Source organism: Gigantopelta aegis, chromosome 3 (assembly GCF_016097555.1).
Source record: "Gigantopelta aegis isolate Gae_Host chromosome 3, Gae_host_genome, whole genome shotgun sequence".
NCBI lineage: Eukaryota > Metazoa > Mollusca > Gastropoda > Neomphalida > Peltospiridae > Gigantopelta > Gigantopelta aegis.
The window spans coordinates 33100043-33123896 of NC_054701.1; the positions used below are offsets into that span (position 1 = coordinate 33100043).

The 23854-nt window shown below is 34.1% G+C and overlaps 2 protein-coding genes across 3 annotated transcripts in view; one reads left to right on the forward strand and one right to left on the reverse strand.

Annotated features, from left to right (window-relative positions):
- Positions 1-12757, forward strand: part of LOC121367909 (N-alpha-acetyltransferase 25, NatB auxiliary subunit-like) — a 48320-nt gene extending 35563 nt beyond the window's left edge. The window contains exons 23-28 of the mRNA XM_041492358.1: positions 127-250; positions 1623-1673; positions 1920-2017; positions 4885-4995; positions 6916-7065; positions 7574-12757. Of these exons, the coding sequence (XP_041348292.1) occupies positions 127-250; positions 1623-1673; positions 1920-2017; positions 4885-4995; positions 6916-7065; positions 7574-7708 (669 nt within the window). The 3' untranslated portion in view covers positions 7709-12757. The remainder of the gene's footprint in view (positions 1-126; positions 251-1622; positions 1674-1919; positions 2018-4884; positions 4996-6915; positions 7066-7573) is intronic.
- Positions 12758-16256: 3499 nt separating this feature from the next.
- LOC121367910 (microsomal glutathione S-transferase 3-like) overlaps positions 16257-23854 on the reverse strand; it is a 37551-nt gene continuing 29953 nt past the window's right edge. For both annotated transcript variants that reach the window (XM_041492359.1, XM_041492360.1), the window contains exons 5-7: positions 21877-21949; positions 21363-21467; positions 16257-19029 (exon numbers count right to left, since the gene is read on the reverse strand). In XM_041492359.1, the coding sequence (XP_041348293.1) occupies positions 19010-19029; positions 21363-21467; positions 21877-21949 (198 nt within the window). In that variant the 3' untranslated portion in view covers positions 16257-19009. The remainder of the gene's footprint in view (positions 19030-21362; positions 21468-21876; positions 21950-23854) is intronic.

Sequence of the window (23854 nt, forward strand, 5' to 3'; positions counted from 1 at the left end):
TCCACATATATTTTACCTGTAATAAAGACTGATATTTTTGCAAAAACAAATTCTTGATAATTGCTGTAAATAAAATAAGAAGTTATAATTTATTGGCATTCATTTTGCTTTTTGTTTATGTTCCAGTATCCTTATCAGGGCCCCTTTAGAACAAGAATGTCTTCTTATCTTCACGGAGAACACCACAAAGTTTTGACTGCTATGGTGAAACATGTTCTATATGTAAATAGTATACAAGAAAATGGTATAGGTAGGTTTACTTTTGAGTTCTCAATATATGTTTGTTACAGAGAACCTCCTCCAAATCAAACAGTACAGTGTTTTTGTCCATCCATCCTTCCATATATGGTTTTCTGGACTTTTTCTGTACGGTATATAGCTTTATCATGTAGGGTTAATTCTCTCTTTTTTTCATTTCAACTTTATATTCGTGCTTATATCCAATTAAGGTTCAAGCACGCTGTTCTGGGCACACACCTTAACTATCTGGGCTGTCTGTGCAGGACATTGGGTTGTTAGTGGTTTGTGAGAGAAAAGCAGGTGTAGTGGTCTTACACCTACCCATTGAGTCGGTAAAACTCGCTCTGGGTGGAAACCGGTACCGGGCTGCGAACCCAGTACCTACCAGCCTTAACGATGTCTTAATCACGACACCACCGAGGCCGGTACTCTTCGATTTTGACTACTCATGTTTGACTTCCATCGAGATTTGCCCATTTTTGACAAGAGTTATGGCCCTTGAATTTAGAAGATATGAAAACTTGTTGGTAGGGGATATGTATTGTTTTAGCATTGTTCGGGATCCTTATGTTTCACTAAAATTGATTTAAATTAATATATATATATATATATATAAAAATAATATAACTGTGCTTTGAACGTAGAATTGCATATTTTATTTCTTTAAAATTGTGTATTATATTTTTGTGTGAATATATAGCCATGGATCTGTTTTTGGATCATTTGAACACAGGACTAGTGGAGATGTATTCAGGAAACAATAATGCATCAAAACTGGTGATCAGTCTTCATCAATACTGTTTCTCTTCTTCCAAACTGTACAGCTCTCTACAAAGTCATCATTTGCATAAACCCCTCAAAAATTCTTTTTCAAAATATTTGCATCACCTATTTCAGTTTGTATGACCTTTTTTTTTCATTTTTTTTTTTTTTTAAATGTTAAAACACAGTAAGATGCATTGTATATCAAAATATTTGGCATGTACTGTCCTGACTGTGGAAAGATCACGTAAATGATCCTTTTCTACTAAAGGAATAATGTAGTGGATTTCCTCTGAAGACTGCACGTCAGATTACAAAAATGTTTAACATCCAAAAGCTAATGATAAATTACTCAATGTGTACTACTGGTGTCATTAAACAAAACAAACTTTGCTAACACTGATCATTATTAAAGTCAGTTTTACAAGAACGGTAAATCTGCTAAGTCAAATAAAAGTTACATGACCAAAGCATGGGTGAGAAGGTTGCTTGTGCAGTTTGTGGAGGCCTGCTATACAATGTAGTTAGTCAATGAATGTAAGAAAATGTCACATAGGCTTGATTTTGTCAATCAGATTTGAACACAGCAAACAAAAAGATAATATTTTCTACTTTTGTAGATCAATGTGAAGAAAAGAACATAGAAACAGATGTGCCATGTCTTTTTCAAGGTATTTATGTGTGTTATTCAACTTAAGTGACTTTCTCAGTTAAGTAAAACAGATTGATGAAATGGTTACCTGTATTACTTGTCATTGGTGGTCTTCGTTTGTATGCTTCATTAGCATCTAGTATTGTGTTAATTGCTTCTCAGTTTAACTCATATAAACTAAGTACTATTTTTGTATTCTCTAGTTTACATGACTTCTTTGAAAAATATGGATAATAAGAAATGACATTGTGATTCATTTTAACAGGCATAATATCGAAATGTCAAGGCAGCTTGGTATCGTCTGAAAGTGATACAAACTCAGTGAAACCAGAAGTGCTAGAAAACCTTGTGATATGTACAGAGGTGAGAATTTCTTATTTGATGGGAATTAGTCGGTGAACCCATTGGGCTATTTCTTGTTCTAGCCTGTGCACTACGACATGTATGTCAAAGGTCGTGGTATGTGCTATCCTGCCTGTGGGATGGGGCAGATCCCTTGCTACTAATGGAAAAGTATAGCGGTTTTCCTATGTAAGACAATATGTAAGATTGACCAAATGTTTGACATCCAATGATGATTAATAAATCTATGTGATCTAGTGATGGTGTTAAACAAAACAAACTTGTTTGTTGGGAATTAATGTTCCAGTAAGAGAATTACCTATTTCAGTTTGTGCGTTGTCAAAAGCTGTGTCTGTGCTGATTCGTCTTGGAAGGTGTGTGTAAAAGATTCTATTTTTTTAACAGCAGTGACCACAGTGTAAATGTTTGCATTTAGCTCAACATTAAGTTTTTGTATTTCGCTTCCTTTCTTATAAACTATAAGTTTAAGAGCAATTAAACTTGAAGTATATACATGTACTTTGGATCTATCAGTGTTCATCTTAACCTTTAGACTACTGGATTAATTTTTTTACAAAAGCCACGTTGAGTGGGTACAAGTTTATAATTTTTACTCACATATATTCACTTAAATGTTTTATAAATACGTGAAATAAAGTTCATATATGAATCGGTAAGTATTATTTTTGTGTCTTTTTTGTGATTTATATTATTTTTAGATCGGCTAATGGGGATTAAAATTAGGCAAAAAATCGAAAAAGTTGCGTTTACTTACGGGCATTTGTGGCCAGCTGTCCAGTATTTATGTCCATTATTCCCGATAACTGGTTTTCTGACCAGAATTGTTTTTTAAACCCGAACTACGATTCATATTGCAATATTTGGTAATTTTCGTTGTTGGTAAATTGATCAAATTTATTATCAAATTAGCTGTCACAATCAGCTATCGATCCCTGAAAATGACCGCAAGGTGCCGCCATTGTTGTCAAGCGAAAATACTTGCTGAAAACCACTTTTTTAACTCAAAATTTCAAGGTATTTTCAATTGAAAAAATCAAAACAAAAGCTACCATTTTGAAAAAAAATCTTTTTTCTTTTATTATATTTCCGTTTCCGGTGAGTGTCATGTGCAAAACGGCGGGAAATATGAATTGGGGAATGCACTGTATACAGTGTACAGTATGTCGACTGACATGACGTCGGGCGAGATATCTCGCCTGCAGTACTCAGAAGGTTAAAGGGAGGGTCAACTCCAATATGACCCTGATGTGTTGGAAAGATGCATACCAGGACGACCAACACATACTGACACTTTAATAAATAAAAAACTCGTAATTTTAGAGTTAATGAAAAAACGTGATTATTCCTGCTAACTGGGGGCAGCCATTTTTTTTGGTTTCCGGTGCGTCAGGAATTCTAGCTTGGGGCAAAGTGACATTAGCTCCGACTAACTCCAGTATGCACAATATATAAACAAAGGCAGTCATTTATGACAAGACGGTTCGCTTTTATCAACGTGACTTGTAAAAGAACATAAATGACGTGATAATATAATAAACTATTTAACTAAATATATTTCAATTTGTTTTAATAGAACAAAATGGGGTTATAGTATTTTTCTTTTAAAAAAATCCAAAGAAAAAATGCATATTATTAGGCCTATTGGTAGGGTACGTTGGAGTAAAAACGACAACTCACGATACACAAGTGATAATTTTCTTTTCTTTGGGACTACGTCATTGGTCAGTTTTGTGATTTTTAGATGGGGAAAGTCTACTTAATAAGGGTTTCACAGAAGTATTTACAGTAATAAAGCAGAATGGCTGGTAATGTCCATTATCATTTTAGGTGTAGCCGCGCGGCTACCCCACAGTACCCTGTGATCTTTATAAAACGTGCACATATTTTTTGTCTAGACACCTTGACTTATGACCATCCAAAATATACACCTGCCAATCGGTAATCAAGGTACAGGCCATGGAGATAAAAGACCAATTAACTAAGAAAACACTCCAATTATCATTTCAGTATGTGGGATAATGTAGGGACAAAACATAGTACAGTTATTTTGACACTTTGACAATGATGGTTTATTTTGTATTGAAAAATAATATATACTTATTGCTGACTTACTGGGATGGATATTATTGCAGAACATTGCGATGGATCCGCAAAAATCAAGTATGTTTTGTGTTTTGTTTCTTCACTTATTCCTGACGTGACACATTAAGTATTACGTAACCACCAGAGGGCGTATTCACTGGGATGGTACAAAATGGCTGAGCCAGTTATATATTCTAGCCGTCACATTTAACCATTTTATTAATTAACTATACAATTATACTTGTTGATATTAAGCAATAATGTGCATTATATATCATTGAATATGCATACCAGGCCAAAGGCCTTAATTGTCCCTTCCTTTAATGCATGTTTTACAATTTAATTTAAATGTGTGGGTTTGTTTTTTGTTTTTTTTGTTGGGGGGTTTTAAGAACTAAATAAAGCCTGAATTTGTTAGCATAATTTTTTTTATTATTTACCAAATCTGTTTATATTATGTGAGATATTTAATTCTGCAGAATGATTGTTTTTAATCAGTAAGTAGTCTATGTGGCAGTAGTGGGTTTCTTCTGTAACCAAATATGTTGGACTCCTAACAATTATAGATTAAACACATGTTCTGAGGACTTGTTACACATTCTGATTTTTTAAAGCAATAAATGTTAATCAAAGGTGAAAGAAAAGAAAAGAAAATGTAAGTTATTGTGATTTTTTTTTTTTTTTTTTTTAAATGTACTAGTCCGGTTATAGCACATCAGTTGTGTTCCTTTAAGTTTTTGCTTTATGAGGTATTGCTTGTAACATGGTCTTGTTTGCTTCATTAGACGCTGTCCCATGCTACAATCCTGTGTGGAGTCTGTCTACGAGTGCTAAAACCCTTGAAGTCGTCTTGGTCAAGGAAGATCAAGAAGAAGAAAGATGTCAGTCCAGTACAGGTTAGAGTTGTCTCATCTTATATATGTAAATCTAACACACTTTAGTTTCATCTCACTTTTGTATGGTCATTTTAATCCAGTTTAGTTTTATCTCACATTTGTAATGTAAATCCATTCTAAATATACCGGCCAAGGTGGCGTCGTGGCAGGCCATCGGTCTACAGGCTGGTAGGTACTGGGCTCGGATCCCAGTCGAGGCATGGGATTTTTAATCCAGATACCGACTCCAAACCCTGAGTGAGTGCTCCGCAAGGCTCAATGGGTAGGTGTAAACCACTTGCACCGACCAGTGATCCATAACTGGTTCAACAAAGGCCATGGTTTGTGCTATCCTGCCTGTGGGAAGCGCAAATAAAAGATCCCTTGCTGCTAATCGGAAGAGTAGCCCATGTAGTGGCGACAGCGGGTTTCCTCTTAGAATCTGTGGTCCTTAACCATATGTTTGACGCCATATAACCGTAAATAAAATGTGTTGAGTGCGTCGTTAAACAGTGTTCGAGATTAAAAGTTTTGGGCAGTATCCCAGTTGGATACTAACAATTCAAAAGCTGGTATCCCACCTGATAATTTAGTATCCCACTTAAATGAAATTCATAAATAACATACCAAATTTGGACGACACCGTTCTCGTTCCCAATCTATTGCTACACCGCAATCAAAATCGCAGAATTCATGAAATTCGCAATCAAACGGAATTGGCAAAAATAGTTGCTGCATCTATTTTTGCATACTATTGACATAAATTAATATTTAGCAGTAATCAATAAGTGTTTCTGACATTACTAACGATAAACCTACCTATATAAATTTTCTGCAGATTTGGAATCGATCAATATCTCGAATAAAATTTGAAGGGAGGAAACATCCAACAAGAACAATAGCGATTTAGCGGTTCCCAGCATTAGACTGAGTACGAGTTGGGGGAGATATTGTTACGGCATAGCATTAGACTGAGTAAGAGCTCAAAAATACTGTTACTTAACTTCACCAGTAAATGACGACTTTCACTGTTTCAGCAAAAAATAAAAATGCAGGATTAATAAAACCAAGAACTTTATATGGTATCCCGGTGGGATACTGGGTTCTTGAAGTCTGGTATCCAAAATTAAATTCTGGGATACTGGGATACCGTTAATCTCGAACACTGTTAAATAAAACATTTCTTTCTTTCTTTCCATTCTAAATAGGTTTTTTGTGACCTTTGTGGGATAACTCCAGCTTAGAGTAGTTTTGTTTTATCTTTGTTCTGTAAACTTAAAGCAATTACATGTTGCAAAAAGAAAATTTCTAAGGCAAAAAACATGCTGTGAAATTTGTTTTTAATACAAGTCCACAGCAAAAAAAAAAAAACTACAGAGAATTACAAACTACACGGCAATCTTTCAACAGCATTGCAGATTGCTTTGGGCAGTGGCAGAGGTTGATACTAGCTTTATATTATTATCCAGTACAAATTATAGTTTTGTCTTTGTAAACTGATTTTATAAATCCAGCAGAGATTGACATGATTGTATATGATTTTGGTTGAATGCGAGACTTAAGTATTCAAAATTAGTGAAATTGGCATGTATATACCAGAGCTAGTCATGAAGGTGTTTGGGTTTTCTCTGTCTAATCAGATTATAAATTCTTTAGGATTATTATTTTCCATGTATTCTGTGTGGATCAGGTTGACAAAAAGCAAAAACTACATCATATGACAGTTATATATATTTTACTGTGAAAAATATTAGCTTTACCTTCTGGGTTTTTTCCATCTAGCAACATCCTACATTTTAAATTTTATTTCAAGGTTTTATCTGAAATAGTATTATTTGAAGCATGCAGTAGCTAATGTTTTGCTGGCTAGAGTATTGTAAAATATAGATTTGTTGACCAATTCATTCATTAATTCATTCTTTTCTCTTATTTGTTTTCCAGCCATTTATTTTTGCAAACTTTTGTGAGCTTGTGTCGGGGTTAATATCAGCAGGGAAGAATCTTAACGAAGCTATCAAAAGCACTGACCCGGTGTTTCTGAGTATTGACATGAGTGCACTTCAGCTGACACCGTCAGCCGATAATGATCAGGTATTCAGTTTTCCTCTCCCTTGCTTCACCCATGATTGTGTTTTTATTATAGCTGTCCATCCATTACCAATTTACAATGATAACTTGTCACGTATTTGAATTGGTTTTGTGTTTAAGAAATGGTCTGAACTATTTTGTTGAGTTGCTTCGATACTGTATACTGCTGGTATTAGTGATTATTAAATCCATACATCATTTATTTTTTTATTTTTTTCATTTTGGATGCGTTTTAATAAGCAAGAAAAAAAATTGTATTGTATTTGGTTATGAAGAAAAACATTTAAATAAAAAATTATAATTAAAAAATATAAATTTTGGTAAATTTGATGCATTTCTGATTATCCTGGGTTTTTTTTGTAGTAGCTTAAAATGCATTATATGTAAATGGTAAAAGCTATGCACATTTAGAACTATTGTCAACTGACTTTTAACATAATGTTTTGAAATGTCAAAACAAGGCTTACAATATGTTGTTAATAATATTGTGACTTTCATTCCTTTATTTCAGGTTTTTGTTCAACATGATGAGGAAGTAGCCAAAGAAATGTGGAGCAAAGTTGAAAAAAGTTACCAGCAGTCTGCACGTGAAATGATAGACCTTGTTAATTTTAAGATACAATACCTGCACAGTTTAAAGTTGTGAAGACAATCACCTTTAATCTCTTCACGTTAGATTTATTGATTATGCTAGCTTTAAAAGCCTTCTAGTAAGTTGAACAATATGTTGTGGAAATGTATGATTTTCACCTGCTGGTGTACAGTGAACGATCTCACAGCTTTAAAACGCAATAATGCATAGTTTCAAGTGATCACAGTGATTAACATTTTCTGTACCTTGTACATGAGACTGCGATAATGTAAGGTTCAGAATGCTGTTCTCGCATATAATAATTGTGTGGATATGGCCCTGCGACAATTATGCAACTTCATAGATATTTTACCTGCACAGCTTGAATCCATTTGTTGTGTGGATTATTTATTTTCAAGGCAAAACTGAGTAGTTGACCTCTCCATCAATGTGATATCTTTAAGAGGCCCTATAATTAGAGGTCTGTATATAATAATCATCCACTGCATAAACTTCTGTTTTCACCAGAACTTGAGTGTGATGGTGTATGGCTGAACCAGTGAGAGTTATTGGGAGAATCAATGTTCACATCAAATCAACAGTATTACATAATGATAAATCCTAAAGATGGATTGTTTGACCACCATAATAAATTGGTGATTATTGCTGGCTTTTCAGAAGTTCAGCAGATGTTATTCTGTAGTGCTAATAAAATATCTTTACTACAGTACTGTTAATTCCAGTAGGTTTTGACTGCAGAGTTATGCTGATTGGAGTGATGTATTGCCCAGTTAATGTTGATCAAAGGTTTATTATTCCAAGTTGTTGCTGATCATAGGTTTATAAGGTATTGTGCCCTGGCCATGAGTTCAGACATGTGCTAGAAACATTGCCCATTACAGACTACAAGGTTGCTGATCAAACGTCAATGGTATTTACTCAAATGTTTGAAGCTTGATTACATGTGGTTGATGATAAAAAGTGGTTAAATTTACAACCTATAACTGATGGTAAGAGATGTGTACCATCTTGTTGATGTACCATCTTGGTGATAATTTTGCTATGTGTGTTACATACAACTTTTAACCAGATAATATTTAAGACTGGGGCAAATCCCATCTAATTGATGGTGCTGAGAAGTAAGTATTATCCAGTATCAGTTGAAGCTACATGAAGTGTATTTGAGAAGACTCAATTTGAAGTGAGAATTATTTCAGGGATGTCTGGATTTATTCAGAGATGTGTCATTTCATGGAAAATGCTACTTTTTGTACACTGGAAATGTGTGACTGATACATGTAACTGTGCTTGAAATTAACTAATTCCATCTTTTATACATGATGAATATGTGTATATATAATTTCCTTGATAAAAGGCAGTGAGTATGTTTTGTTCATATTTATGGTACAACCAGTATTTTAAGGGGAAAAGCCTTACATCTGTTGGATGAAGTGTTTGACCCCATGTGGAGTGTTGTTGCTGGAATGAAGTGTTTTTTTTTTATATGAATAGTTCACACATGCATCATGTGTCTGTATCATGGTATAAAGTCTTTCCTCAGTAAGCCTTCTGTATTTTAATTTATCCTATAACTTCCCCATAATATCTACATGTATGTCGTAAACCCCTTTGATATTTACCATTATTAATTCTGTTAATAATGTTTTGCTGTCAATGGGTCATAGTGGCATAGGCAGGGGGAGCACAGGGGCCATCCCCCCAATCAAACCTTTTGCTTTTTAACTATTAAATTTTATAAAATCATACATACATAGTGTGGTTTGCGCCCCCCCCCCCCCCCCCCCCCCCCCCAATATAAAATCCTGGCTACGCCCATGATGGGTCATTTGTTTACAGCTAAGAAGACTTTTATAAGGTTTTGATGAGATTTTGATGAGATTTAGTTAGTGTGTGACATCAAACTACATTTGTGCTAACCATGATAACGATGAGGCAACTTCAGAACTTAATTTACTAACCAAATATCAAATTAAAATGTTATTTTAGAAGTGTTATTGTACTAGTCTGTGAGTGACAGTTCTTTGAGCAGTGTAGGAAGGATGTATTGTCCAGAAAAAGACACCGTTAGCTGTCCTATAGGTGAGGCACTAGATAAGAGATTCACGGAAACAACCACTATTTTGCCAAATATCCATTCAACTCTGCATTGTGCAGAGATACAGTTTCGATCATGGATAATGTTCAGATTTATCTGACAGCATTTGCCCAACTTATCCTATCACATTGTCCAAACATGAAAAAGGATTTGTTGAATTTTGATCCCACCTCATAAGCTTACTTCATGCTTTGTTGTAAGGGGGACTTGAATATTATATGACTGTCCACTCCAACATATTACCAGTTTATATAATAAACATAAACCAATCATTTGATGCAAATGGAAAAGAAAACAAGTTGAAGTGTGTATTGGGGGAGTGGGGGGGTGGGGGGGGGGTGAATGAAACTACCAAATGCTTTACATTCAATACATGATGATTAATAAATCAGTGTGGTCTAATGGTGTCGTCAAACAAAGCAACTACTGGTTATAGACCAGCTGAGCATATTCCATTCGGATTGATTTAAAATATACTTCAAATTGTGGTTAAAGCAACCATTTAATATGTTTTAGGATACCAAAACCCCATAGTTTAATGGGTGTTGAGATGTATGCCATTGGGTTATAAAGTATAGAATGATGCAAGTCAAATACGATTGGCACAGTAAGGGAGATTACTCAATGACATGCTCTGATTGGTCACATTGTACTATGTTGCAGATTGACAACCAGATGAATATGCATAATCATACAAATAATGACACATGTTGCTGTTAATAGTTGGTCTTATTACCAAATCTAAGGTTATGTCTGCTTGTTGGTCATGTTTCTAAGATTTGACAGAAATTGCATTGTTAATATTTACATTTTATGTTAATATATTTTTAGCATACTGGATATATGTGGAGAGAATGTTGAAATATCTCGCATTATTGTGAGAAACAAAGAGTGTGAATTTAGTTTATGCGTGATGGAGAAACTACAAAATAATGTCAATCCAAACTTACTTCCTTGTGCAATTATGATCTTACTCTTCTTCTTTTTATAATAGGCTCATAATGTTTTGTTACAGGAGAGAATACATTTATGGCAGTTAATTGATTGACTGATGGTTTGTAATGTTTATCATAAACTCTGTGGAGGGCCTGTGTACAGAAAGAAACGTTTAATGACACCACAGCACATTACTTAACCATTATTTGTCATACATGTGGCAGTTAATGGACAGACATGTAGAGGCAATTGGTGTTAATGCAAACTTTAATAACTTGATGAAATTAGAGCTGACATTTTTAAATACATTGTTTACTGTAACCCACCCAACTCATAATTAAAGTCACCATGATAATAATTTATCTCTGCTTCTCGTTTTTCTAAATTTGGTATTTAATTGTAACCTTGTTTTTGGCATAATTTATGTACTGGCCCGATATTCCTTTTTCAAAAAGTAACAGTGACTTTGAGACATTTGCACTTAACTGTTTTGACAACAATGAATATTCACGTAGCAGACCAAAGTTGCAAAACATCTTTGTCTTGTACACATGAAACTATATATTTAGAATGGTTAAATACATTTGGTCCAGCATCTTTTAGTTCAAATAGGCCATTATATACAAATATTTTTAAATGTCTTTCACCCACCTTTCAAAAACTGAAAGAAAAGGAACAATAAAAAAATTAAATGTACTAAACATGCAACCAACCATTTGATGCAAATAGAAGAGAACAGTTTGAAGAAGCGTTCATTAGGGGTGGTGGGGGAGGTCAAACAATAGTGATTAAAATTGGCTCCATTAATGGTTGTAGACCAGTTGAGCACATTTCAATCAAATTGATTAAAAATATACTTCCAATTGTAGGTCAACCATCCACTTAACATGTGTTTGATTGAAAATGTTAAAATAACCATGTGTTGGACACCAAATAGCCAGTTTGAAATGTGCCGAGATGTTGTTAAAAACATTTCTTTCCTTTTTGTTATGTTTTCTTGTCACTTTTCCTTGTTCAGTCGACCACAAAAACTTTTTCATTTTTTTAAATGTATGTCTACATCTTCAACTTTTATATAATAGGCTTGTTGGTGATATTGTTTGATCAAATCAGTTATTTATCCAACAAGTGTTTAATAAATTTTAATTTACAAAAAAAAAAGAAGAAAAAGGCTGGGTGGGTAATTTTTTAAGTACATTGTACACTACTTAGTCAAAGAATTGCTTAAGCATACCTGTTCCGTGTATTCAAAATTCTGTTCTTGTGCCCGTTCACAAATCCCATAATACATGTCCATGTACCTCACATAGTGGTGTTGCGAGAACTGTTGTGAATGCAGTTTTCAATACACGGGTTGTGGCCATAAAGTCTGACTTTGCCAGAGAATTTTGGGTGAGCAGGTTTAATAAATAGACTACAACTTCAAGCTTTATAATACATGCACTGATGAAGAGATACAGCAAACAGTAGCTATAACCTGGACGTTTTTTGAGTGGTAGATCCATGAATTGAATTATTATGTGGCAGTATTTGCACAGATCCAAGAATAAAATAATGAAGGTTTAAAAAAAAAAAAAAAAATTCTCAAACTGCATAATCATAACTTGAAGATCTTGCAACACATAAAGTAATGGACATGGTTGAATGTAACAACATCAATTTAAGTTAAAGTAAATATTCTGCACATCTTGTTTCATTTTGCTCCAAAGATAGGTTTAAATAGTTCCTTAAGTTTGTATGTTAAAAGGATTTGTAGTTAGATATATTTTCATAATCTATTGGAGTGGTTCTGTGTTTACTTCAAGACATATTAGTTATTAAAAATACTCATTATCATCTACATGAACATAATTCATGACCATAAATTAAGGATTAATTTTTTTTTTAAAACATTGGCTATATTACATAAATATAGAGAAACAAAAATATTTAGAAATCGTATCCATGTACCGGGTACTTGTAGTTTACATGGTATATTTGTGTGCAAGCCACCTTCAGAGTCTTATTGATATTAAAGTGTATATGATCCAGTATGTTCAGGTAAGCTACATTGTATTTATGAATTGTTGTTTTCCCCCCCCCCCCCCCCCCCCCCCCCCCCCCGTATTAATGGCAACTGAAGACATCTAGGTGCCAAAGATTTTGTTATTAAACAGTGTATATTGCTTGCAGTGCAGAATGAAGATAATAAAAATTTTAATATTAAAAACATTTTTATTGTCATTGAGAATAGTGATTATTATAGAACATGTGCACAAAATGTATTAATATTTTACTGGGAACACGTTTCGGGAAAAAAAATGCCAATGTCTTATATTATTTCCTTTTGTGCAAGTAGCAGAATGTAGCTAAGTGGAAGAGCATTTGCCTGAGCTGCTATGGGTCGCATGATCAATTGGATTTGTTTTCACGTCCTCACCAGTGCCCCACAACTAATATCAAAGGCTGCAGTATATAGTGTCCTGTATACTTTATTTTTAAGGAGTAGCCCATGTAGTGGCTGTTTGTTTCCTTTCTACTAAAATGTCAACCATGTACACTAGATGGCTGTAGCTTAAAATGTGCCAATGTAAGGACCATGCCATGTGCTATCCTGTCTAGGATGGTGCATATAAGATCCTTTGCTACTAATAAAAAATGTAGCAGGTGTCAGAATTACCACAAATTGTTGATATCCAATAGCTGATGATTAATAAATCAATGTGCTAGTGGTGTCGTTAAAACAAGTTTTTGAAAACATTCCTTTCCTTTTGTTGATTTTTAAAAAAAGTGCATTATATACTTGTGGAACAAATATTCCTGTAAAAGTATTGCACACAGTATTATCGGTACTGAATAAATATTCCTGGATTTCAAAAAATTATATATTGGTAATTATGAGATGATTTGCTCAATATGTACGGTGTGGCCACATTTCAATCATTTTCTAACTACAATTGGTTTGAGACCATTATATACTGAACAAAAAAAGAAACTTCCGATTTGTACATATAGTATTTGTTGTGTTAAAGAATTCATTGTCTAATGAAATTATATAGGTAGTATTAGCCTTGAGCTGTATTATCAGGATTCATGAATTTTATCGATTATTTTTGCACTGTTAATCGTCGACAACGTGAAAATCAATTTGCACGTGCATGCATGGTTCGACATGTCCCGTGTAGTATTCGGTCAATTTGTTTTACTTATCTTACTGACATTGTTGTCAAGTGAACGAAAACGCTTCAAAATCTGTAAAATTGTAGCATTTTTAGTATGCCAATAATACCCAAATAATTTACGCGAACGGGCGATTGGCATGATTGATGCTGGCATGTCAACAGAAGATGTTGCAAGGCATGTTGGGAGTTTTAGTCGAGCGATACGAAATCTTTGCGTAAGATTTCGAACAACGGGAAGCACCAATGACTTGCCACGTCGTGGACGTCCACATGTTACAACACGTGGTCAAGACCGCTATATCATGAACACGCATTTGCGCAATCGATTCCAAAATGCCACTGCTACTGCTGCTAACACACCTGGGCTTCATAATAACCGAATCAGTGGGCAAACTGTTCGTAATCGTCTGCGGGAGAACGGTTTACATGCACGACGTCCTTACGTCGGATGCGTTTTAACGCAATGTCATCGTCTTAATTGGGCACGCGTACACACTCGTTGGATACGGCGACGCTGGAATACCGTTCTTTTTTCGGATGAATCCAGATTTTCTTTACAATGTGGTGATGGCAGGGTGCGCGTCTACTGTAGGAGAATTGAACGCTATGCTGACTGTTGTGTTCTTGAAAGATCGTTTCGGGGGTGGGGGTTGTGTCATGGTCTGGGCAGCCATTGCCCATGATTTTCGTTCACCACTAGTCGTCATTGATGGCAATTTAAATGCTCAACGTTACCGCAATGACATTCTCGCTCTGTTCCATAACAACGCCAACATCTCGATTTTTCAGCATGATAATGCCACCTCTCATACAGCTAGAGACACTGTCAATTTTCTTAGGACAAATAACATTGATTTCATTGATGACTGGCCCGCTAAAAGTTCTGATCTCAACCCCATCGAGCATGTCTGGGATAGTCTGGACAGACGATTGAGGCGTCGTCCCAACCCACCCGCTAAAGTCAACGAACTTCGTCAAGCGCTCATTCAGGAATGGAACAATATTCTAAAGGCAGAAATCAACACTTTAGTCAATTCTATGCGCCTGCGATGCACTGCTGTGGTCAATTCAAGGTGGCCATACCCGTTATTAAGTGGGTGGGTTTTTTTTTTTTTTAACCCCTACCACACTTGGTCAAAATTTCTTCCAGTTTCTGTAAACCTATGGCCATGATTTTTGCACCAAACGATGCATCATGGAACACTCTTTAAAAGCATATATAACAATTATTCCCCCGGTTTGTTTTCATCAAGTTATGTTCAAGCAAAGTTAGCGGAAGTTTCTTATTTTGTTCAGTATATTTGGTGCACAGAAACTTTCACGAGTATATATTTATTAACACTAGTTTCCTACATGGAGTTGTAAAACTTGCAATCAGGTAATGCATTTAGCTAAATTATTCAGCAACATGAGAATTCCACTTGCCATTTCAATCCCAATTTATTAGGAATAGAAATAGTGCGGCAAGACTTGATATTCCATAATAATTAAATATTTACAAACTTACAGATGGATCTTGTACCTTTAAAATTATCTTCCTTTGCAGATGCCTTTCGATGAATAGAGGGAATGTGAAAGACCTCCAGGAGAACACAAAGTTACCACCATGCATATATCAGTTTATGCAGTGTTAAAAAAAACTCGATAAAAAGCCTGGAATTTAAAAAAATAAAAATGATTCAGAGCCACCCCTTATCAAGGTAATACGATTTCAGTTTAAAAGTTGATTTTGAAAAATAACTATAAAAAAAAAAAAAAGTGGTATAGGGTAAATGTAGGCCAATTGTCCAATTTTATTTTTGACAATACAAGGTCACATTTTGCATAAACCTGCATCACACAATTGCTTATAACTTCTAAATGTACTTCGAGCCATGAATTTTAATATTTATCATTTGATATTTAGTACTTCCTAAACTTAAAGAAAATTTGAAAACAAGGAACTATAAGATATTCCAAATGCATAGGAATTCTGTTGCAGCATTAAAAATTTTAAAATACCTTTGAGCTATTAAGTCTGTAAATAGTGAATAATTCCTAACAGGTGAACGGGTATAATCTTTAAATTTCACCAAACAAAATAAAAAAATTATTGTGTATTGTGAAACATTAAAAGATTGCATTTTTAAGAGCAGATATATGGCCAATAAGTTAATTGTGACTCCAAAAGGTATCCCGTTTCCTTTCCAGGTTTTCACAAGAGAAAAGTTATATTAATTTTGCTTTTTAGGCTGTTCAAATTTAACGAGAATGTAATTTTCAGCATTTTATTTGAAATAAGATTTTATAAAAATGTAAACTGGATATGATCTGAACGGAGTTTTCAGCATTTTAAAGATGTTTCACTTTTTTGTTTCAAATGGGTATCACAAATCTGTTTTAATTCGAACTAAAATAAAACAAGAATCAGTTTGTCTTTTTTTTTTTATTAAGGACTAGCTCCTCTCTTCTAGTCTGAGCTTGAAGCTACAACAAGCACAGCTGTACAGCTGAAAAGCAACAACATTGACAATTATAAATGATGAAATATGAACAGTGAAAAACACCTGTACGAAATTCTGTTTGCTGCGATACAACACATTCTGATAAAAGACCAAAGTGTAAACTAATCAATTACATAAATGTTATAATATAAAGTATCATAGTTGCATAGCATTCAATATAATGGTATACTTGTTCTGTGCTTCCCTTTAAATAAACACATTTATTAAATACTATAATTATTAATCAAATTGATATGCATGATTAAAGACATTTACAGATATTGTTTTGAAAACTCTATATAAAAAAATATAAAAAAAATAGGATTTCAACTTTTAACATCTGCAATACTTAAGTCTTTGCAAAGCCAAACAGAAGTTTTGCACAGAAAGAATTCAAAAGATACCAGCAACTGGCTATCAATTTGCATTTACTTTGCTTAGAAAGGAATGGAATGTGACAATGAATTGAGTACAGAGGACAATCATCATTAAATTTCAATCGTCATTAAATTTGTAACCTATACATGTGTACCAACTTGTATCATATTTCCATATGCAGGCATACCATCGTTTTTGAAAATGATATATAAAGCAACAATCACATTAATAACAAGACTTTTTATTTTAATTTATAACAAACATATATGCTCCATCTACTGCTTTCCTGCAGGCCAGAATGGTATTATTAGCGATAGCAATTAACAGCTATTTCACATTTTAACTAGTTCCAAAACACAGAATTTGGGCAATTAAAATCAACTGGAGATGCAATTTTTTTTTAGTCATCAAAAACTTCATGTTCATTATATTTATAATGCTTACTGTGCCTTTGTGAAACCATTCACATTGAACCAGGTATAACTCCAAATTCAGTTATGCACAGTAACTGCTGATGTTAAGATGCAATCCATAGAAATTTATTTGATTTAATATGATAAATAACCCTGGGATTTGGAGTGTTGGTATGAACAAACCTTTTTCTATCTTTGCAGAGGTTTGTTTTAAAACATTTTTTTTTGCCATAAATGTTACTAGTTCCTTGCAAAAAAATAAATCCATTACAAATATACCTGGTGATACTTGTGCATGAACTTGTTTTCATTGGTATATTCATTCATATTCCTTTCAGATGGTAAGAAATAAGCATTACTGATTTTGTTTAGTATACGGTATTAAAATTTTGAGAAAACTGCACAGTTCCTTGTGTGAACAAAGATTTGTAAAAACTCGATACAATTTAGACAAGATCCAAAAATGAATCTTCATGTTGTATCTAAGAACACCTTAATTATTTTAAAATAAGTTGTTTGCAAAAACTCATGAACTTGAGTACTCACAAAAAAACACCCAACTCAATTACTACAGTGAAAGGCTTCCCTTTAATTAAATTCTTTACCCAAAATTACAAAATGCATCTCTCCAAAGTAATTTTGTTTTTGCATTTATTATGTAGAATAGTAGAAAAGATTATCACCATAGAACTGATAAAACTGTAAAAAATTCAAAACTACACATAAGCATACTTGGTGAAGTGACAAAAATATTTGCCACTAACAAGAAAGAAATGTTTTATTTAACTACGCACTCAACACATTTTATTTACGGTTGTATGGCGTCAGACATATGGTTAAGGACCACAAAGATATTGAGAGGAAACCCGCTGTCGCCACTTCATGTTGCCACTAACAGGTAAGCAAAAGCTGGCCGTTGCACTGAATAAACCTCTGTTGCACTGATACAAATTCAATACAACAATGCAAACAAAAAAAAACCAAGCTAGAGTTGAAACAGCCCAAACTCATCAGCTGGAATTCACAAGTATTTAAACAAAATACTTCTGTTAAAAAGATTATCAGTAAGTTCTTAGTTCAAAGCACCAGTCGTTACAGAGTTGCAATAACAACTTTATGATGTGAAATGAATATTGAATATTGCATCTCTTATTGACCATGATTAGTAATCTAATATTGTGTCACTTGTTGACCATGATTAGAAAAATTTCATCTTGAAGCACTTGCACACAATTAATTATGTCAAGTTGGAAATAAATTAGAACATGTACAAATTCAGAAGGAAAAACAACCCCATTATTTAATTAGTAAAAAACAGATGATACTTGTAGGCCTACACATTCTAGCATGAAACACAGATTTGTGTATCTAGATGTGTATCATTAACATACATGTACTTTGAGAAACAACTGGACAATTCATCGGGGGTGATTTTATCAATCTGATCTGTACATATACATAAATTATGTACAAATATTTCAATTGTCGCTGTAAAAGTTAGTCCAAATCACAATTATTATAGATATAGAAGTAATACAATAATAAACTAAAAACTTATCATGTCCTGTTCCAGCAGAAGTGTGTAAACATCCAACTCATCAGACATTAAATTTTATAAATACTCCAAAAATTTAAATACAATGAGTTGTCCTGTTATTTTTGTGTAATAAAAACATTGCCAATGCACAGACTGTCATAGTGAATGCTCTCACTAAAGGCCGACACAACCAAATCAACTTTCATGATTTCTGATGATAAAAATCCATACAGAATATTTGTACGTAGGGCTAACACACAAACGAGACCACAGAAAAAAAAGGAGAGTAAAATCTATCAAGTGGATCTTGAACAACTCTGGTCTGCAGGCAGAAAAATCTAAATGTCAGCTTCTAGCAACGTGTGCATTTTCCTGAAAAGAAAGATGGAAAAAGAACATTCATCAATACAGTATAAAATAATTTCCAAGGGCGTTAGTAATGTACTGTGGATACTTTTCTGTCATGCTTGATATGGGTAAACAGAATTCTTGAATTCAGTAACCAAAACAGGTTTTATAGATGTTTGTTTTTTGGGGTGGGTTTTTTTTCTCTCTTTTTGGATACACCAAAGCTTTATTTCTGGAACAAGCACCATTATAAACATTGATTATATTTTCATATGAAAGAAAGTAAAGTAAAGTTTGTTTTGGTTAATGATAGCACTAAAATAGCACATAGATTAATCACATGTAATCTTTAGTGCTGATAATACATGTATTAACATTAGCATTTAGTTTGTGAGAAATGGAGCTAAACACAAAACTTTAATGTTCATACTCAAGTTTGCAGCCAGTTTTTAGGTTTATACCGAGATGAACGAAAAAGAAATAACGGATAATCCATAAAATTAAATTTGAAGCATACTTAATAATAATAATGCTAAAAAAGAGTAATTTTTTTGTAATATTTTTGTGTTCATAAACAATAACACTCAATTTGACTAACTATCAATATAAAGTCACATCATCAGATATGATCGACATTCCCTGACAACATAATGTTCATAGATAAATTAGCAAACTTGTGCTGCTACAGCTGGATCAATGGGATGACATTATAATTTCACATGCACTGCGATGAACATCGATATTAAAATTTAACACAAATGTTGATAAACTAGCCACTGGAAAAGTGAAGCCTATTATCTTGCTTTTTTACTTTGTAAAGGAGATACAATATATCTGTTGATGTCTGGTTACTCTCCACTTACTGAATGACATACTAATAATGCAATAAAGAAATGTATTTAATTTTCTGATATTTTATTTGTAACAATGTCATCATATGAGAGTGCATTTCTAAAATGCAATATACACTAATTTCCATATTTTGGAGTTAGTGGTGATGTTAATACAACTCAACAAAAAGACAAGAGTTTACCTCAAACCATGGCCTACATGTATGCCCACTGAATAGGATGCTAAAACTGTGCTTCATGTGATATATGCAACATCATGTTGAAAAAAATCACATTTTCTCAAAATGATAAAAATGGATATATATTATTTTGGAACTGGACTTTTCAAATTATTGTATGAAAAAGGTATTGTAATCAGTGTTCTCGCTATTGCATTTTGCCGCCCTACTTTCACGTTCTCCGCCCTCCTTTATTTTTCTGCGCTCCTCTTTATTTTCCAGCACCATACTATATTTTACAGCACCTATCTCTGCTATTTCGAAATGCACTCTTTTTTCCACAAAAAAAACACAACGATCAGTCTGCACAATGGACATCAAAGCAATTGATAAAACAATTACGACTTACCGTAATTTAATTTAACAGTATTTTTAACAGCCTCTATTTTGTCCCAGACCTGTATCCATTTGTATGTTTAATACACACAATAAAAGTTATATTTAATTGGAGCAATGAAAACATTTTTTTTTTTTTATGGATTCGGCAATCTCAGATTGAAAAAAACCCCACTTATTTGGCGCCACATTTGTCACATGATCAGAACTGTCACTCTATCTTTTGTTTCCACTAACTATCATTTGATATTTTGTCCTCAACTGCAGATATAATTGATTGTAACATGATTTTTACGTTATGTCATTTCTGTTTATTCAGCAGTTCTTTATAACATATTGTAAACTTTTAATTTTGGGGGGATATCACCGCTTATAAAAACAACGGAAGTGGTAGTGTTTAGTATTAAAATCACTTATCTTGGGTGCCAAATAATATATACACTTTTAGAAAGCTAATCTATCTTTGGAGCATCTCAAAACCAGATCTTCCATTTAAGGGGAGGTATCATTCTGGCTCTCCATCACTCCCCTGAAACTAGTTCAAGTAATGTTTAGCTCCAGTTAGTATGTGAATTAAAAATATAAAAAAAAGTACTACAAAACGATTAAAGATTAATGCTCAATATGGTTGTACCTTAAATGGCTCTACATAAATTAAGTTAATCCCCTCAATTTGTTTTCATATAATAGTGATGTCTGCAAAAATGCATCTGCCTTTTTCTCTTTATTTATGAAATAACTGCTGTGGATATGCAAGCATAAACATAGGAAGAAATAATTTATCACTCAATGTATTCTTTTTAACACATCATTTCTGCATTCTAATATTATTACATGGGGTTTTTTTTAATTATCCAATAAAAGGCTTAGTGATACATTTAATTTAAAGGTATCCAGTCAAGTTTGTGATATCATGTACAATATATAATAATACATCAAGAATGTTATTTACCAAATGGTATCCATTTCAGCTGATGGCAGGCAAAGGAGATGACATTTCCCAAAAGCACCAACTCGGCAAAGTGACCAAAAGCCCCTCGCCTTCTCTTTGAAGGATCTGAAATTTCAAATAAGTTAAAAATGGATAATTGCTTTTTATTATATTAATGTTCTCAGAAGTAATATACATGTATACTATTCATTTAAGAATGTATACAAGAATAAATGGACAAAATCATACACAAACAGCACCACTGGAGCACATTGATTAATTAATCATCGGCTATTGGATGCCAAACATTTGGTAATTCTGACTTGTCATCAGAGAAAACCCGCTACATTTTTCCTAATAATTGATATTTTGTTAAAAAATAAACAAGTTTCTGCAATCTGTTTTAATTTAGTAGATAATTTGGCGAAATGTTCTACTCACCCAGACCTAGCCCTATTCATAAACATGTTATAAACACACTGTGTCATCAAAAATATTTCTCAAGTGTCGAACATGATTTATAAATTATACATACCTCCAGTGTAGTAGCCAGAGGCGTAGGCAATTCTGGCAATGAGGTACACAACCCCAGTTGCTGCAGTTATTTTCTGAAATGGAAGAAAGAAATTGTTATATGAAAGTAAACAAATGTCTGCTTAACCTCGACACATTCCAAACTATGTCTGATGGAAAACGAAGAAGTGGATGTCATGTGACCCAGGGAGTTAGCCTGGGGTGGGGGTGGGGGGGGGGGGGGGGGGATAGACAGAGGCCAAAAAATCTTTACTGTGCAATATAACGCTATTCATATATTCATGGAAAATGTAAACAATGGATTATATTCTTTTTTCATGATACGTAACTTGACTTCTCACAAAGTAAAGAACCCTACAAGTCAGGTTAATTATCACAAAAAGAGAAAAACGACCCTAGTTTTCTCAATTTCTTTTCAACCTGACCTCTCCTAAAGTGCAAACTCCCCTATTCTAAATGAGTAGTCTGAACATCACAACAGCCAATGAAAATGGCTAAAATTGTCCAATGAGCCTGGCCCACCTGTTCCTGGACACACGACTCCCTACTTCCTTTTTTCTCTTTCGCTTCTGTGGTCCAGACATCTTTCTTCTTTTTTCATATGCTCTGGTTATGGTTTGGGTTTTTTGTTTTACCATGTTTTTTTTACCGTAACCTTATTGTCAGTTATTTTTAGGATTTACTGTCTTTTATAATTATGTTATTTTTCACTTCGAAAATTTAGAGCTGTTTTCGGACGTCATCTTGGTTCCACTATTTTGGATGAAGTTGTTTTTCTAACTACTTGAAAATATGTGTACAATGTTGTTACAGCATTTAGTACTCAGCTAGTGAATTTTGTCTAATCTACCATTTTAAAATTGTTACCATGGAAACACTACATACATATATAACTTGGAAAATGTGTTTTTAATTTTCATGATTATTCATACTTACCTAGTACTAGCACAACTATACTATAAAACCTGAGTCATCTCCTCCATTAGAGAATTGTCTTCCTTTGCCGGATGTATATCCATATCCACGCATGGGCAGATCATTGTCCTCGATTCAAAGTCCATAATGATCAAATTCAGGGAAGACCTTCAAGGGGCTCTTCGTCGGAAACAACCTTCTGACCAGCAATCACTGACTGGATACATCTGGGACAAACAGGACTAACTGCCATGTTACAAAAATAGAAGAGGTCGAATGTAAGTCGACCCTTCCACACCCCTGCATTCATCACCTTGATATGATGTCCAGAATATTCAGGGAAGCTGAGATTGCTCAAATCTCATGAGTCCGAATAGAGAAGTTCCACAGAACATGATCTACCACAGTCTCATATGCTAGCTTGATGACTGCAGCAATCCATAAAGACTTAAGCATTCTTAGTAATATCTCCCGGCTGTTTAATAAATAAGGTGGACCCATGAGCGCATGAAGAACCAGAAAAACATCCCATTTTGGCAAAATAGGCCTCTCATCTGTGGATTGCAAAGATTTGAGTAAATCATGCAATACGAGATTCATGGAAAAGTCCTTCCCACCACACTGCCTGAGAGTAGTGAAGATGGAAGATAGATGACTTTTGACTGTCTGAATTTTAAGCTTCCTTTCCTGGACAAAGGCCAGAAAGTATTCAGCTAAGTTATTGAAAGTTGGAGATAAGGATTAAAATCAGGAACACCTGCCCAATTCTATAACCTTCATGCACAAAGCCCGAAGAACTCTGGCTTCGGGTGTCACACAACTGCAGAATCCTGCCCACAACCTCCTTGTGCAACATCCATTCTGTTTGGACAGGTGAATGATGACTCGAAACGTCCGCCAAGACGTTGACTTTAGAGGTAATGTGTTAGGCTGTCAACACACCCCAACTGATCACACAATTTGCAGATATCCAAGGCCCTGCGACTCAGACTTGGTGCCACCCCAACAACTGAGGTATGCGACGACTGCCGTGTTATCTCACCTCAACAAAATTTGACGATGTC